General features: G+C 41.4%; 1 protein-coding gene across 1 annotated transcript in view; it reads right to left on the bottom strand.

Annotated features, from left to right (window-relative positions):
- LOC133543721 (cell cycle checkpoint protein RAD17-like) overlaps positions 1-20,220 on the bottom strand; it is a 125,705-nt gene that overhangs the window by 56,895 nt on the left and 48,590 nt on the right. The window contains exons 14-15 of the mRNA XM_061888506.1: positions 17,027-17,155; positions 12,629-12,749 (exon numbers count right to left, since the gene is read on the bottom strand). Of these exons, the coding sequence (XP_061744490.1) occupies positions 12,629-12,749; positions 17,027-17,155 (250 nt within the window). The remainder of the gene's footprint in view (positions 1-12,628; positions 12,750-17,026; positions 17,156-20,220) is intronic.

The following is a 20,220-nucleotide window of genomic DNA, read 5'->3' as shown; positions in this document are numbered from 1 at the left end:
TATGGACAACACCTCCCATTATGGACAACACTTCCCATTATGGACAACACCTCCCATTATGGACAACACCTCCCATTATGGACAACACTTCCCATTCTGGACAAGACCTCCCATTATGGACAACACCTCCCATTATGGACAACACCTCCCATTATGGACAACACCTCCCATTATGGACAACACCTCCCATTATGGACAACACCTCCCATTATGGACAACACTTCCCATTATGGACAACACCTCCCATTATGGACAACACCTCCCATTATGGACAACACTTCCCATTCTGGACAAGACCTCCCATTATGGACAACACCTCCCATTATGGACAACACCTCCCATTATGGACAACACCTCCCATTATGGACAACACCTCCCACCCACTACACTCCAACCTTGCGTAGAGAATGAGCACGTTCAGTGGAAGGCTAAGACTCCCTAAATGTAACACGGAACCACACAGGAGGTCCTTCATAGCGACAGCCATCAGACTGTATAATGCATATGTTCCTTGACTGCACTTAAATGTAGAATATATATTTATATTATTCATATATTATACATATAATATATGTCATATATTATTTATCATTATTATTATTATTGTGAGCCAACTGTGGTGCTGGATTTCCCCCAGGGATCAATAAAGTACTTTCTATTCTATTCTAAGTTTACAAAGTACAAGTACACAAGAGTACAAGTATATAAAAGTAGAAGTATACACAAGTAGAAATATACAAAGTAGACGAATACAAAGTAAAAGTATACAAGAGTAGAAGTATACAAAGTAGAAGTATACAAGAGTAGAAGTATACAAAGTAGAAGAGTACAACAAAGTAGAAGAGTACAACAAAGTAGAAGTATACAAGAGTAGAAGTATACAAAGTAGAAGAGTACAACAAAGTAGAAGAGTACAACAAAGTAGAAGTATACAAGAGTAGAAGTATACAAATTACAAGTATACAATAAACAAGTACACAAGAGTACAAGTATATAAAAGTACAAGAATACAAAGTAGAAGTATAGAAAGTAGAAGAATACAACAAAGTAGAAGTATTCAAAATACAAGAATACAAAGTAGAAATATACAAGAGTAGAAGTATACAAAGTAGACGAATACAAAGTAAAAGTATACAAAGTAGAATACAAAGTAGAAGAATACAAAGTAGAAGTATACAAAGTAGAAATATACAAGAGTAGAAGTATACAAAGTAGACGAATACAAAGTAAAAGTATACAAAGTAGAAGTATACAAAGTAAAAGAATACAAAGTAGAAGAATACAAAGTAAAAGTATACAAAGTGGAAGTATACAAAGTAGAATACAAAGTAGAAGAATACAAAGTAGAAGTATACAAAGTAGAAATATACAAGAGTAGAAGTATACAAAGTAGACGAATACAAAGTAAAAGTATACAAAGTAGAATAATACAAAGTAGAAGAATACAAAGTAGAAGAATACAAAGTAGAAGTATACAAAGTAGAAGAATACAAAGTAGAAGTATACAAAGTAGAAGAATACAAAGTAGAAGTATAGAAGAGTACCTGTTAGATGTTTCCTGAGTTGAAGTAGAAGGTTTAGAGCAACTTTAGAAGAAGTCTGTTGAGTCAATATTGAAATAAAGGGTGTGTGTGTGTGTGTGTGTCTGTGTGTACTTGTGTGTGTGTCTGTGTACTGGTGTGTGTGTGAGTGTGTGTGTGTGTGTGTGTGTGTGTGTGTGTGTGTGTGTGTGTGTGTGTGTGTGTGTGTGTGTGTGTGTGTGTGTGTTAGCCACAGAGTAGTGCTAGTGTGTGACCTACCTAAATACAAGTGAGACATTAATGACAATTAAAAATGGATTTATCAAATGAGTGAGACCTGGATCAGTGTTTTGATACCAAATTAGGGCTGGCCGATATATTGATATGGCATAAAAATATCGAGATATTAATAAAAGCCAATATCGCCCAGCCCTATACCAAATTATATCAAATTAGCAAGACCTGGATCAGTGTTTTGATACCACATTATATCAAATTAGCAAGACCTGGATCATCCATCCATCCATCCATCCATTTTCTACCACTTATTCCCTTTTGGGATTGCGAGGGGCGCTGGTGCCTATCTCAGCTACAATCAGGTGGAAGGCGGCGTACACCCTGGACAAGTCGCCACCTCATCACAGGGCCAACACGGATAGACAGACAACATTCACACACTAGGGGACCATTTAGTGTTGCCAATCAACCTATCCCCAGGTGCAGGTGGGAGGGGCCTATCCCCAGGTGCATGTCTTTGGAGGTAGGAGGGGCCTATCCCCAGGTGCATGTCTTTGGAGGTGAGAGGGGCCTATCCCCAGGTGCATGTCTTTGGAGGTGGGAGGGGCCTTTCCCCAGGTGCATGTCTTTGGAGGTGGGAGGGGCCTATCCCCAGGTGCATGTCTTTGGAGGTGGGAGGGGCCTATCCCCAGGTGCATGTCTTTGGAGGTGGGAGGGGCCTATCCCCAGGTGCATGTCTTTGGAGGTGGGAGGGGCCTATCCCCAGGTGCATGTCTTTGGAGGTGGGAGGGGCCTATACCCAGGTGCATGTCTTTGGAGGTGGGAGGGGCCTATCCCCAGGTGCATGTCTTTGGAGGTGGGAGGAGCCTATCCCCAGGTGCATGTCTTTGGAGGTGGGAGGGGCCTATCCCCAGGTGCATGTCTTTGGAGGTGGGAGGGGCCTATCCCCAGGTGCATGTCTTTGGAGGTGGGAGGGGCCTATCCCCAGGTGCATGTCTTTGGAGGTGGGAGGGGCCTATCCCCAGGTGCATGTCTTCTGAGGTGGGAGGGGCCTATCCCCAGGTGCATGTCTTTGGAGGTGGGAGGAAGCCGTAGTAGAACCCAGACAGTCATGGGGGAGAAGATGCAAACTCCACACAGAAAGATCCCAACACCCGGGATTGAACCATGACTACTCAGGACCTTGGTATTGTGAGACAGACACACTAACCCCTCTGCCACCGTGAAGCCCAAGACCTGGATCAGTGTTACGATATTAAATTATCCAGACCTGAATCAGTGTTTTATACCAAATTCTATCAAATTAGCCAGACCTGGATCAGTGTTTCGATATCAAATTAGCGAGACCTGAATCAGTGTTTCGATATTAAATTAGCGAGACCTGGATCAGTGTTTCGATATCAAATTAGCAAGACGTGGATCAGTGTTTCGATATCAAATTAGCGAGACCTGGATCAGTGTTTTCATACCAAATTAGCGAGACCTGGATCAGTGTTTTGATATCAAATTAGCGAGACCAGGATCAGTATTTCAATATCAAAATAGCGAGACCTGGATCAGTGTTTTGATACTAAATTAGCGAAACCTGAATCAATGTTTTGATACCAAATTAGCAAGACCAGGATCAGTGTTTTGATATCAAATTAGCGAGACCAGGATCAGTATTTCAATATCAAAATAGCGAGACCTGGATCAGTGTTTTGATACTAAATTAGCGAAACCTGAATCAATGTTTTGATACCAAATTAGCGAGACCAGGATCAGTGTTTTGATATCAAATTAGCGAGACTAGGATCAGTGTTTCGATATCAAATTAGCGAGACCTGGCTCAGTGTTTTGATACCAAATTCTATCAAATTAGCCAGACTTGGATCAGTGTTTTCCTGTTCCAGAATATGAAGAGATAAAAAAAAGGTGATTCTTCTTTCAGCTGACTTTATTTCTCTTCTATCAAATATGAAAATATAAATTATTTTTATTTGCAGTTGTTCTTCAAAATAACACTGAACAGAATCAATCATGTTCAATCACAGTGTAAATATATACTGTACATGTACTGTACATGTACAGTACACATCCCAGTACTGTACATGTACAGTACATGTACTGTACATGTACTGTACACATCCCAGTACTGTACATGTACTGTACATGTACTGTACACATCCCAGTACTGTACATGTACTGTACACAATAAAGTATTGTACATTTACTGAACACAAACATACAGAATACATTTACAGTATGAAGGTGAGATTAGTCACTCATGTACATGTACAGTATGAAGGTGAGATTAGTCACTCATGTACATGTACAGTATGAAGGTGAGATTAGTCACTCATGTACATGTACAGTATGAAGGTGAGATTAGTCACTCATGTACATGTACAGTATGAAGGTGAGATTAGTCACTCATGTACATGTACAGTATGAAGGTGAGATTAGTCACTCATGTACATGTACAGTATGAAGGTGAGATTAGTCACTCATGTACATGTACAGTATGAAGGTGAGATTAGTCACTCATGTACATGTACAGTATGAAGGTGAGATTAGTCACTCATGTATTCTTCAATCATCATGTGGTCTTCTTCTTCTTCTACCATGTTTGTTGGTTGACTTAGTGCTACAACTTCCTCACTTTCGTCTTCTACTAACTCTATCTGCTCCTCTTCATCCTCCATCTTCAGCCCACTTGGCTCTTTGTCTGCCAGGGTCTCCAACTTCAACCTGAACATGCAAACACACACACTAAGTCAGACATAATTACTAAGTCGGACATAATCACTAAGTCAGACATAATCACTAAGTCGGACATAATCACTAAGTCAGACATAATCACTAAGTCAGACATAATCACTAATTCAGACATAATCACTAAGTCAGACATAATCACTAAGTCAGACATAATCACTAATTCAGACATAATCACTAAGTCAGACATAATCACTAAGTCAGACATAATCACTAAGTCAGACATAATCACTAAGTCAGACATAATCACTAAGTCAGACATAATCACTAAGTCAGACATAATCACTAAGTCAGACATAATCACTAATTCAGACATAATCACTAAGTCAGACATAATCACTAAGTCAGACATAATCACTAATTCAGACATAATCACTAAGTCAGACATAATCACTAAGTCAGACATAATCACTAAGTCAGACATAATCACTAAGTCAGACATAATCACTAAGTCAGACATAATCACTAAGTGACAATCACTAAGTCGGACATAATCACTAAGTCTGACATAATCACTAAGTCAGACATAATCACTAAGTCAGACATAATCACTAAGTCAGAAATAATCACTAATTCAGACATAATCACTAATTCAGACATAATCACTAAGTCGGACATAATCACTAAGTCAGACATAATCACTAAGTCGGACATAATCACTAAGTCAGACATAATCACTAATTCAGACATAATCACTAAGTCAGACATAATCACTAAGTCAGACATAATCACTAAGTCAGACATAATCACTAATTCAGACATAATCACTAAGTCAGACATAATCACTAAGTGACATAATCACTAAGTCGGACATAATCACTAAGTCTGACATAATCACTAAGTCAGACATAATCACTAAGTCAGACATAATCACTAAGTCGGAAATAATCACTAATTCAGACATAATCACTGAGTCGGACATATTCACTAATTCAGACATAATCACTAAGTCGGACATAATCACTAAGTCAGACATAATCACTAAGTCAGACATAATTACTAAGTCGGACATAATCACTAAGTCAGACATAATCACTAAGTCGGACATAATCACTAAGTCAGACATAATCACTAAGTCAGACATAATCACTAATTCAGACATAATCACTAAGTCAGACATAATCACTAAGTCAGACATAATCACTAATTCAGACATAATCACTAAGTCAGACATAATCACTAAGTCAGACATAATCACTAAGTCAGACATAATCACTAAGTCAGACATAATCACTAAGTCAGACATAATCACTAAGTCAGACATAATCACTAAGTCAGACATAATCACTAAGTCAGACATAATCACTAATTCAGACATAATCACTAAGTCAGACATAATCACTAAGTCAGACATAATCACTAATTCAGACATAATCACTAAGTCAGACATAATCACTAAGTCAGACATAATCACTAAGTCAGACATAATCACTAAGTCAGACATAATCACTAAGTCAGACATAATCACTAAGTGACAATCACTAAGTCGGACATAATCACTAAGTCTGACATAATCACTAAGTCAGACATAATCACTAAGTCAGACATAATCACTAAGTCAGAAATAATCACTAATTCAGACATAATCACTAATTCAGACATAATCACTAAGTCGGACATAATCACTAAGTCAGACATAATCACTAAGTCGGACATAATCACTAAGTCAGACATAATCACTAATTCAGACATAATCACTAAGTCAGACATAATCACTAAGTCAGACATAATCACTAAGTCAGACATAATCACTAATTCAGACATAATCACTAAGTCAGACATAATCACTAAGTGACATAATCACTAAGTCGGACATAATCACTAAGTCTGACATAATCACTAAGTCAGACATAATCACTAAGTCAGACATAATCACTAAGTCGGAAATAATCACTAATTCAGACATAATCACTGAGTCGGACATATTCACTAATTCAGACATAATCACTAAGTCGGACATAATCACTAAGTCAGACATAATCACTAAGTCAGACATAATTACTAAGTCGGACATAATCACTAAGTCGGACATAATCACTAAGTCGGACATAATCACTAAGTCAGACATAATCACTAAGTCAGACATAATCACTAATTCAGACATAATCACTAAGTCAGACATAATCACTAAGTCAGACATAATCACTAATTCAGACATAATCACTAAGTCAGACATAATCACTAAGTCAGACATAATCACTAAGTCAGACATAATCACTAAGTCAGACATAATCACTAAGTCAGACATAATCACTAAGTCAGACATAATCACTAATTCAGACATAATCACTAAGTCAGACATAATCACTAAGTCAGACATAATCACTAATTCAGACATAATCACTAAGTCAGACATAATCACTAAGTCAGACATAATCACTAAGTCAGACATAATCACTAAGTCAGACATAATCACTAAGTCAGACATAATCACTAAGTGACAATCACTAAGTCGGACATAATCACTAAGTCTGACATAATCACTAAGTCAGACATAATCACTAAGTCAGACATAATCACTAAGTCAGAAATAATCACTAATTCAGACATAATCACTAATTCAGACATAATCACTAAGTCGGACATAATCACTAAGTCAGACATAATCACTAAGTCGGACATAATCACTAAGTCAGACATAATCACTAATTCAGACATAATCACTAAGTCAGACATAATCACTAAGTCAGACATAATCACTAAGTCAGACATAATCACTAATTCAGACATAATCACTAAGTCAGACATAATCACTAAGTGACATAATCACTAAGTCGGACATAATCACTAAGTCTGACATAATCACTAAGTCAGACATAATCACTAAGTCAGACATAATCACTAAGTCGGAAATAATCACTAATTCAGACATAATCACTGAGTCGGACATATTCACTAATTCAGACATAATCACTAAGTCGGACATAATCACTAAGTCGGACATAATCACTAAGTCGGACATAATCACTAAGTCGGACATAATCACTAAGTCGGACATAATCACTAAGTCGGACATAATCACTAAGTCGGACATAATCACTAAGTGACATAATCACTAAGTGACATAATCACTAAGTCGGACATAATCACTAAGTCAGACATAATCACTAAGTCAGACATAATCACTAAGTCGGACATAATCACTAAGTCGGACATAATCACTAAGTCGGACATAATCACTAAGTCGGACATAATCACTAAGTCGGACATAATCACTAAGTCTGACATAATCACTAAGTCTGACATAATCACTAAGTCGGACATAATCACTAAGTCGGACATAATCACTAAGTCGGACATAATCACTAAGTCGGACATAATCACTAAGTCGGACATAATCACTAAGTCGGACATAATCACTAAGTCGGACATAATCACTATGTCGGAGATAATCACTAAGTCGGACATAATCACTAAGTCGGACATAATCACTAAGTCGGACATAATCACTAAGTCGGACATAATCACTAAGTCTGACATAATCACTAAGTCGGACATAATCACTAAGTCGGACATAATCACTAAGTCGGACATAATCACTAAGTCTGACATAATCACTATGTCGGAGATAATCACTAAGTCGGACATAATCACTAAGTCGGACATAATCACTAAGTCGGACATAATCACTAAGTCGGACATAATCACTAAGTCAGACATAATCACTAAGTCAGACATAATCACTATGTCGGAGATAATCACTAAGTCGGACATAATCACTAAGTCGGACATAATCACTAAGTCGGACATAATCACTAAGTCGGACATAATCACTAAGTCTGACATAATCACTAAGTCGGACATAATCACTAAGTCAGACATAATCACTAAGTCGGAGATAATTAAGTCGGACATAATCACTAAGTCGGACATAATCACTAAGTCGGACATAATCACTAAGTCTGACATAATCACTAAGTCGGACATAATCACTAAGTCGGACATAATCACTAAGTCTGACATAATCACTAAGTCGGACATAATCACTATGTCGGATATAATTAAGTCGGACATAATCACTAAGTCTGACATAATCACTAAGTCGGACATAATCACTAAGTCGGACATAATCACTAAGTCTGACATAATCACTAAGTCGGACATAATCACTAAGTCGGACATAATCACTAAGTCGGACATAATCACTAAGTTGGACATAATCACTAAGTCTGACATATTTACATATTTCCTCATCTGCCAAATATTTTGTTGTGACATGAGCTGGTCATACATGTGATGTGACATGAGCCGGTCATACATGTGATGTGACATGAGCTGGTCATACATGTGATGTGACATGAGCTGGTCATACATGTGATGTGACATGAGCTGGTCATACATGTGATGTGACATGAGCTGGTCATACATGTGATGTGACATGAGCTGGTCATACATGTGATGTGACATGAGCTGGTCATACATGTGATGTGACATGAGCTGGTCATACATGTGATGTGACATGAGCTGGTCATACATGTGATGTGACATGAGCTGGTCATACATGTGATGTGACATGAGCCGGTCATACATGTGATGTGACATGAGCTGGTCATACATGTGATGTGACATGAGCCGGTCATACATGTGATGTGACATGAGCTGGTCATACATGTGATGTGACATGAGCTGGTCATACATGTGTTGTGACATGAGCTGGTCATACATGTGATGTGACATGAGCTGGTCATACATGTGATGTGACATGAGCTGGTCATACATGTGATGTGACATGAGCTGGTCATACATGTGATGTGACATGAGCTGGTCATACATGTGATGTGACATGAGCTGGTCATACATGTGATGTGACATGAGCTGGTCATACATGTGATGTGACATGAGCTGGTCATACATGTGATGTGACATGAGCTGGTCATACATGTGATGTGACATGAGCTGGTCATACATGTGATGTGACATGAGCTGGTCATACATGTGATGTGACATGAGCTGGTCATACATGTGATGTGACATGAGCTGGTCATACATGTGATGTGACATGAGCTGGTCATACATGTGATGTGACATGAGCTGGTCATACATGTGATGTGACATGAGCCGGTCATACATGTGATGTGACATGAGCTGGTCATACATGTGATGTGACATGAGCTGGTCATACATGTGATGTGACATGAGCCGGTCATACATGTGATGTGACATGAGCCGGTCATACATGTGATGTGACATGAGCTGGTCATACATGTGATGTGACATGAGCTGGTCATACATGTGATGTGACATGAGCCGGTCATACATGTGATGTGACATGAGCTGGTCATACATGTGATGTGACATGAGCTGGTCATACATGTGATGTGACATGAGCTGGTCATACATGTGATGTGACATGAGCTGGTCATACATGTGATGTGACATGAGCTGGTCATACATGTGATGTGACATGAGCTGGTCATACATGTGATGTGACATGAGCTGGTCATACATGTGATGTGACATGAGCTGGTCATACATGTGATGTGACATGAGCTGGTCATACATGTGATGTGACATGAGCTGGTCATACATGTGATGTGACATGAGCTGGTCAAACATGTGATGTGACATGAGCTGGTCATACATGTGATGTGACATGAGCTGGTCATACATGTGATGTGACATGAGCTGGTCATACATGTGATGTGACATGAGCCGGTCATACATGTGATGTGACATGAGCCGGTCATACATGTGTTGTGACATGAGCCGGTCATACATGTGATGTGACATGAGCTGGTCATACATGTGATGTGACATGAGCTGGTCATACATGTGATGTGACATGAGCTGGTCATACATGTGATGTGACATGAGCCGGTCATACATGTGATGTGACATGAGCCGGTCATACATGTGATGTGACATGAGCCGGTCATACATGTGTTGTGACATGAGCCGGTCATACATGTGATGTGACATGAGCTGGTCATACATGTGTTGTGACATGAGCTGGTCATACATGTGATGTGACATGAGCTGGTCATACATGTGATGTGACATGAGCTGGTCATACATGTGATGTGACATGAGCTGGTCATACATGTGATGTGACATGAGCTGGTCATACATGTGATGTGACATGAGCCGGTCATACATGTGATGTGACATGAGCTGGTCATACATGTGATGTGACATGAGCTGGTCATACATGTGATGTGACATGAGCTGGTCATACATGTGATGTGACATGAGCTGGTCATACATGTGATGTGACATGAGCCGGTCATACATGTGATGTGACATGAGCTGGTCATACATGTGATGTGACATGAGCTGGTCATACATGTGATGTGACATGAGCTGGTCATACATGTGATGTGACATGAGCTGGTCATACATGTGATGTGACATGAGCTGGTCATACATGTGATGTGACATGAGCTGGTCATACATGTGATGTGACATGAGCTGGTCATACATGTGATGTGACATGAGCTGGTCATACATGTGATGTGACATGAGCTGGTCATACATGTGATGTGACATGAGCTGGTCATACATGTGATGTGACATGAGCTGGTCATACATGTGATGTGACATGAGCTGGTCATACATGTGATGTGACATGAGCCGGTCATACATGTGATGTGACATGAGCTGGTCATACATGTGATGTGACATGAGCTGGTCATACATGTGATGTGACATGAGCCGGTCATACATGTGATGTGACATGAGCCGGTCATACATGTGATGTGACATGAGCTGGTCATACATGTCATGTGACATGAGCTGGTCATACATGTGATGTGACATGAGCTGGTCATACATGTGATGTGACATGAGCTGGTCATACATGTGATGTGACATGAGCCGGTCATACATGTGATGTGACATGAGCTGGTCATACATGTGATGTGACATGAGCTGGTCATACATGTGATGTGACATGAGCCGGTCATACATGTGATGTGACATGAGCTGGTCATACATGTGTTGTGACATGAGCTGGTCATACATGTGATGTGACATGAGCTGGTCATACATGTGATGTGACATGAGCTGGTCATACATGTGATGTGACATGAGCTGGTCATACATGTGTTGTGACATGAGCTGGTCATACATGTGATGTGACATGAGCTGGTCATACATGTGATGTGACATGAGCTGGTCATACATGTGATGTGACATGAGCTGGTCATACATGTGATGTGACATGAGCTGGTCATACATGTGATGTGACATGAGCTGGTCATACATGTGATGTGACATGAGCTGGTCATACATGTGATGTGACATGAGCTGGTCATACATGTGATGTGACATGAGCTGGTCATACATGTGATGTGACATGAGCTGGTCATACATGTGATGTGACATGAGCTGGTCATACATGTGATGTGACATGAGCTGGTCATACATGTGATGTGACATGAGCTGGTCATACATGTGATGTGACATGAGCTGGTCATACATGTGATGTGACATGAGCTGGTCATACATGTGATGTGACATGAGCTGGTCATACATGTGATGTGACATGAGCTGGTCATACATGTGATGTGACATGAGCTGGTCATACATGTGATGTGACATGAGCTGGTCATACATGTGATGTGACATGAGCTGGTCATACATGTGATGTGACATGAGCCGGTCATACATGTGATGTGACATGAGCTGGTCATACATGTGATGTGACATGAGCTGGTCATACATGTGATGTGACATGAGCTGGTCATACATGTGATGTGACATGAGCTGGTCATACATGTGATGTGACATGAGCCGGTCATACATGTGATGTGACATGAGCTGGTCATACATGTGATGTGACATGAGCTGGTCATACATGTGATGTGACATGAGCTGGTCATACATGTGATGTGACATGAGCTGGTCATACATGTGATGTGACATGAGCTGGTCATACATGTGATGTGACATGAGCCGGTCATACATGTGATGTGACATGAGCTGGTCATACATGAGTGAGTAGAAGAAGGTGTACCTGGCAGGAAGGCTCCTGAGTGGCATGTGACTCACATGCTGGATGAACTCTATTTGAGCTGCAACACAAACATAAGAGTCAGGTCCAGTGCTGCCATGTCAAAGAGGAGAAGGGGAAGAAGAAGAAGAAGAAGAAGAAGAAGGAGAAGAAGAAGGTGTGTCACCTTGGCTCCTCAGAGGGTTGGTGAGCTTGGCCAGGTAAGGCAGCAGGTGAGTGTGAAGGCTGACAGGTGTCACACACATGCTGCTGAACAAGCACTGAGCCAGCAGGCACTTCTCACGATGCTAAAAGAGACAACAGTTATGCATTCACTCTACACACACACACACACACACACACACACACACACACACACACACACACACACACACACACACACACACACACACACACACACACACACACACACACACACACACACACACACACACACACACACACACACACACACACACACACACACACACACACACACACACACACACACACACACACACACACACACGCCTAACCGCAACGTATCTACCACGTACAAAAGCAGTGAAGTTGTCACTTTCTGTAAATGCCGAATAAAAACTCATCATTTTCAACTTATATTCAATTGACTAGACTGCAAAGACAAGATATTTCATCTTCACATTGACTAACTTATTTTTTTATTGTTTTGGCAAATAATCATGGACAGCAACACATGTCAAAAAAGGCATTTTTACCAGTGTGTTACATGGCCTTTCCTTTCAACAACACTCAGTGCAGCTTTGGGAAGTGAGGAGACACATTTTTGAAGTGGAATTCTTTCCCATTCTTGCTTGATGTACAGCTTAAGTTGTTCAACAGTCTCCTGACTCATATTTTAGCCTAGAACCCCCATACCATCACACATGCTGACTACCACACTTTCACCCTAGAACCCCCATACCATCACACATGCTGACTACCACACTTTCACCCTAGAACCCCCATACCATCACACATGCTGACTACCACACTTTCACCCTAGAACCCCCATACCATCACACATGCTGACTACCACACTTTCACCCTAGAACCCCCATACCATCACACATGATGACTACCACACTTTCACCCTAGAACCCCCATACCATCACACATGCTGACTACCACACTTTCACCCTAGAACCCCCATACCATCACACATGCTGACTACCACACTTTCACCCTAGAACCCCCATACCATCACACATGATGACTACCACACTTTCACCCTAGAACCCCCATACCATCACACATGCTGACTACCACACTTTCACCCTAGAACCCCCATACCATCACACATGCTGACTACCACACTTTCACCCTAGAACCCCCATACCATCACACATGCTGACTACCACACTTTCACCCTAGAACCCCCATACCATCACACATGCTGACTACCACACTTTCACCCTAGAACCCCCATACCATCACACATGCTGACTTCTACACTTTCACCCTAGAACCCCCATACCATCACACATGCTGACTACCACACTTTCACCCTAGAACCCCCATACCATCACACAAGCTGACTTCTACACTTTCACCCTAGAACCCCCATACCATCACACATGCTGACTTCTACACTTTCACCCTAGAACCCCCATACCATCACACAAGCTGACTACCACACTTTCACCCTAGAACCCCCATACCATCACACATGCTGACTACCACACTTTCACCCTAGAACCCCCATACCATCACACATGCTGACTACCACACTTTCACCCTAGAACCCCCATACCATCACACATGCTGACTACCACACTTTCACCCTAGAACCCCCATACCATCACACATGCTGACTTCTACACTTTCACCCTAGAACCCCCATACCATCACACATGCTGACTACCACACTTTCACCCTAGAACCCCCATACCATCACACATGCTGACTACCACACTTTCACCCTAGAACCCCCATACCATCACACATGCTGACTACCACACTTTCACCCTAGAACCCCCATACCATCACACATGCTGACTACCACACTTTCACCCTAGAACCCCCATACCATCACACATGGTGACTACCACACTTTCACCCTAGAACCCCCATACCATCACACATGCTGACTTCTACACTTTCACCCTAGAACCCCCATACTATCACACATGCTGACTTCTACACTTTCACCCTAGAACCCCCATACCATCACACATGCTGACTACCACACTTTCACCCTAGAACCCCCATACCATCACACATGCTGACTTCTACACTTTCACCCTAGAACCCCCATACCATCACACATGCTGACTTCTACACTTTCACCCTAGAACCCCCATACCATCACACATGCTGACTTCTACACTTTCACCCTAGAACCCCCATACCATCACACATGCTGACTACCACACTTTCACCCTAGAACCCCCATACCATCACACATGCTGACTACCACACTTTCACCCTAGAACCCCCATACCATCACACATGGTGACTACCACACTTTCACCCTAGAACCCCCATACCATCACACATGCTGACTTCTACACTTTCACCCTAGAACCCCCATACTATCACACATGCTGACTTCTACACTTTCACCCTAGAACCCCCATACCATCACACATGCTGACTACCACACTTTCACCCTAGAACCCCCATACCATCACACATGCTGACTTCTACACTTTCACCCTAGAACCCCCATACCATCACACATGCTGACTTCTACACTTTCACCCTAGAACCCCCATACCATCACACATGCTGACTTCTACACTTTCACCCTAGAACCCCCATACCATCACACATGCTGACTTCTACACTTTCACCCTAGAACCCCCATACCATCACACATGCTGACTTCTACACTTTCACCCTAGAACCCCCATACCATCACACATGCTGACTTTTTCACTTTGAACATAGACGCTTCTTTTCCTCTTTGGTCTACAGTTTCCAAAAATAATTTGAAATGTGGACTCGTCAGACCACAGAACACTTTTCCACTTTGCATCAGTCCATCCTAGATGAGCTCGGGCACAGCGAAGCGTTTCTGGGTGTTGTTGATAAATGGCTGTGGCTTTGCATAGTAGTTTTAACTTGCACTAACGGATGTAGCGACCAACTGTAGTTACTGACAGTGGTTTTATGAAGTGGTCCTGAGCCCATGTGGTGATATCCTTTACACACGGATGTAGCTTTTTGATGCCTGAGGGATGGAAGGTGTGTAATATCATGGCTTACGTGCAGTGATTTCTCCACATTCTCTCAACCTTTTGATGATATTACAGAGCGTAGATGGTGAAATCCCTAAATTCCTTGCAATGGCTGCTTGAGAAATGTTGTTCCTAAACTTGCTCAGGCATTTGTTGACAAAGTGGTGACCCTCGCCCCGTCTTTGTTTGTGAATGAGTGAGCATTTCATGGAAGCTGCTTTTATAGCCAATCATGGCACCCACCTGTTCCCAATTAGCCTGTTCATCTGTGGGATGTTCCAAATAAGTCATTGATGAGCATTCCTCAACTTTCTCACTCTTTTTTCCACTTGTGCCAGCTTTTTTGCTACATGTTGCAGCCATCAAATTCCAAATGAGCTAATATTTGCAAAAAAAAAGAAGTTTTTCAGTCTATTCAATTGGATATAAGTTGAAAAGTAATTGCAAATAAGTATTCTCTTTTTATTTACCATTTACACAACGTGACTACTTCACTGCTTTTGTACTTTGTACACTTACAACATTTATTCATCGTCAATTAAACAATCATATCGGATTACTGTCCATTTATTATTCTATTTTAGACAATTATATCTGATTATTGGCCATTTATTACCACTGAATTAGACAAAAGTATCTGCTTATTGATCATTTATTCATCCTAATTTAGACAATTATATCTGATTATTGGCCTTTATTATTCTAATTTAGACAATAATATCTAATGATTTCTTGCCTTTATTATTCTAATTTACAAAATCATATTTGATTATTGGCCATTTATTATTCTAATTTGGACAATCATATCAGATTATTGGCCGTTTACGACCTTTTCAGTGTCATAGTGGTTAGAGTGTTCGCCCTGAGACTGGGAGGTTGTGAGTTCAAACCCCGGCCGAGTCATACCAAAGACTATAAAATGGGAGCCATGACCTCCCTGCTTGGCACTCAGCATCAAGGCTTGGAATTAGGGGTTAAAACACTAAATGATACTCCAGAGCGTGGCTACCGCTGCTGCTCACTGCTCCCCTCGCCTTCCAGAGGCTGAACAAGGAAATGGGTCAAATGCAGAGAACAATTCACCACACCTAGTGTGTGCGTGACAATCATTGCTACTTTAACTTAACTTTTTACTTGATTTATTATTCTAATTTAGACAATACTTTCAGATTATTGGTCATTTATTAATTCTACATTAGACAGTAATATCTGATTATTGACCATTTGTAATTCAAATTTAGACATAATATCCCCTTAATGTCCATTTCTTAATAATATTTGCCAGGTTAAAGACAGCTGAGAAACTGTTAGTGAAAAGATCATCCTGGCTGTCAGGTAAGTGAGGTGACTTCTAGCTTTGTGCAGGTAAGTCAGGAGAGTCTTACCATCTTGCTGACCAGCAGCCAATGAGGTTTGTGCAGAGGTCTGAAGCCAACTGCTGCTTGTTGACAGTTGGAGTGGAGAAGTCCCCTAGTGGCCACTGAGGACGCATACGCCTCCAAGACACTCCGACTCTGACAATAACAAACACATCATTATTAAAATGTGGACCCCAAACAGATTTGTTTCCAAATTTAACACCATGGCCGGACAATTACTTTGTTTTAATGAAATGTTTTTTTAAACATGGACTAATATTTATTGATAATTGTCCCTCTTTAGGGGCAAACCGGGCCTGCAGATGAGGGACGGCCTTCACCCTAACCGGGAAGGCTCCATCGCGCTTCCTAGAAACATAGATCACTGTTTGAGTCACACTTGACTAACGACACTTGAGCAAGCTCGGTGACAGGCAATTACAGTGTCTGTTAGTCCGGATGAGGAGTCGGTTAAGCTACAACTATCCAGCGGCAGGCTGTAAAATTCCTGCACACATAGCATTTCTCTTAAAATAATACACAACTCACATCATGTTTTTTCTGTCGTGACTGTGCCAGAGGTGGACATGCATTCTACTGAGGTGGCAAATTGCTATATATATATATATATATATAGATATATAGAGGTATATAGATATATATATATAGAGGTATATAGATATATATATATTTTTTTACTTTTATTTTATTTCTTATTTTATTTAAAAAAAAAATATATATATATATATATATTAACTATGTTTTTTTTGTTTAATTTTTCCCCCCTCCCTCAGGAGGGGGGGGGGGGGGTACTTCGACAGGGCGGTTGCTGGTTGTTCCATCTCCATTGTTGGGGTCCCTGCGGGTTGGGTGGGTGGTTCTTGCGGCCCTGCGCTGGGTGGTCCTCTGGCAGCCCACACGGGTGGGGTGGCCTGGTGTGGGCCGCACCGTGCTCCACGGGGGTGGGGGTGGGGTCGTGGGGGCGGTGGGGCAGGGGCGGTCTTCCCGTCCGGTTGCAGGGAGTCTCTGGGTTCCCCCGGGCAGGGCGTCCCATCTTTCTGCCCATGTGGGGGGTTGTCTCTCGCTGGCTTGGGGTCTGGCCGTACTCTGCTTCTCTTGTGCCCTGTCCTCTGCCGGGCGCGTCCGTCTGCGGCCTGCTGCCGGCTCTTCCGGGCGGCGCGGTGGGTCGGGCTCTGGGGTTCCCGCCGCTGGCCGGCCTGGCTGCGTGGTGCCGGTGGTCCCTGGTTCACTGGGCGCCACACCTGCTGTTTGGGTTGAGCTCTCTGGGCGGCTGGGGCCGCACTCTGGCTCCCGCGCACACTGGCGGTCAAATATATTGTACATACAAACACACATACACTCACACACACACACCGTTATTCATACATACAAACGTACATACATAGGTGCCTACGCTCCCACATACATACACAGATACAGTACATACCTACATACTCCAAGTCCATCCATCTACACGCACATTCACGGTACAAACATTCACACACTGTACATATACATTCACTTTACAAACAAACATACATATACTGTACATATACATTTACTGTACAAACATTCATATACACATTCTGTTCATATACAAGTACATATACATACACACACTCAATTGTAATGCCTTCAATCTATCGCGGCACCAAGCAAATAATCTAAAGATCCCCATCATATCAATGAGATAGATATTATTTTAGGCGTTATTAAGTAACGTTATTAAAATTACTTGTACGGATAACATTAACAAAAATTCCTCAAAATAGCCCACTATCTATAAGATGGTCTTTTTAAACATCAGATCATTGTCTCCCAAAACATTATTAGTTAATGAGGTCATCTTAACGTTATTGGTCTCAGCAAAACTCGGCTCAAACCAGATAAATTTTTCCTGCTTAACGAGGCATCTCCTCCTAACTATATGAGTGCACATATTGTCCGTTCCCTTAAAAGGGGTGGGGGTGCACTAAAATACAATGAAAACCTTAACCTTACCCCTAACCTAAGTAATAAATATAAATCATTTCAGGTGATTACTATGAGGTCTGTCACACCGCAACCTCTTCACCTGGCTGTTATCTACCGCCCCCCCCCTTCAGCCCTATTCAGACTTTATCCGTGAATTTCCAGAGTTTGTCGCTGATCTAGTGATGCATGCAGATGATATAACTATAATGGGGGATTTTAATATCCATATGAATACCTCATCAGATTCTCCATGCATGGCGCTCCGGACTATATATAATAGATAGCTGTGGTCTTACACAAATAATAAATGAACCCACGCATTGCAACTGTAATACGAATAGACCTAGTCCGTTGTCTGGGGCGTCACCACCTCCAAAGTTATGATACTCCCGTACACTAAAGTGATATCTGATCATTACCTTATAAAATGTGAAGTTTTGACTCATTATCAACAAGCTACTAATAATAATAACTGCTTTAGCAGCCGCAACATTAATGCTGCTACAACGATTACTCTTGCTGACCTGCTGACCTCGATAATGGCACCATTCCCAAAGTATGTGGGCTCTATTGATAACCTCACTAACAACTTTAACGACGCCCTGCGCGAAACCACTGATAGTATAGCACCACTAAAGCTAAAAAAGGCCCCTAAAAGGTGTACCACCTGGTTTACAGAAGAAACTACAGCTCTTAAACTATCATGTAGAAAGCTGGAACACGAATGGCACAAACTTATCAAGTAGCTGTTTGGAATATTAGGACCGTCAGTGCTCAATTTTATTAACTTATCACTTTCCTCTGGCACTGTTCCCTTAACATTCCAAAAAGCGGTTATTCATCCTCTGCTCAAAAGACCTAACCTCCATCCTGACCTCATGGTAAACTACCGGCCGCTGTCCCACCTTCCCTTTATCTCGAAAATCCTCCAAAAATTGTTGCACAGCAGCAAAATGAACACAATCTCTGTGAACCCTTTAATACCAAAACATATCTGACAAGGCTTGATCGTAAGGTCAATTTGTTAAGCCAGATGTAAAGTGTAGCGATTGTACTTTTAAACCGGAAAAGTATGATTGGCTGCGATGAGATGGTGACTTGTCCAGGGTGTACTCGCCTTCTGCCCGAATGCACCCCCTGCGACCTCATAAGGGACAAGCGGTAGGAAATGGATGGATGGAAGTATGATTGGTTTGAGTAAGTGTCTTAACATGTTTTGAAGACAAACCTGACATTGAAGAAAAAAA

Source organism: Nerophis ophidion, linkage group LG01 (genome assembly GCF_033978795.1).
Source record: "Nerophis ophidion isolate RoL-2023_Sa linkage group LG01, RoL_Noph_v1.0, whole genome shotgun sequence".
NCBI classification, from domain to species: Eukaryota; Metazoa; Chordata; class Actinopteri; order Syngnathiformes; family Syngnathidae; genus Nerophis; species Nerophis ophidion.
This window is presented reverse-complemented; position numbering and strand designations above follow the sequence as displayed.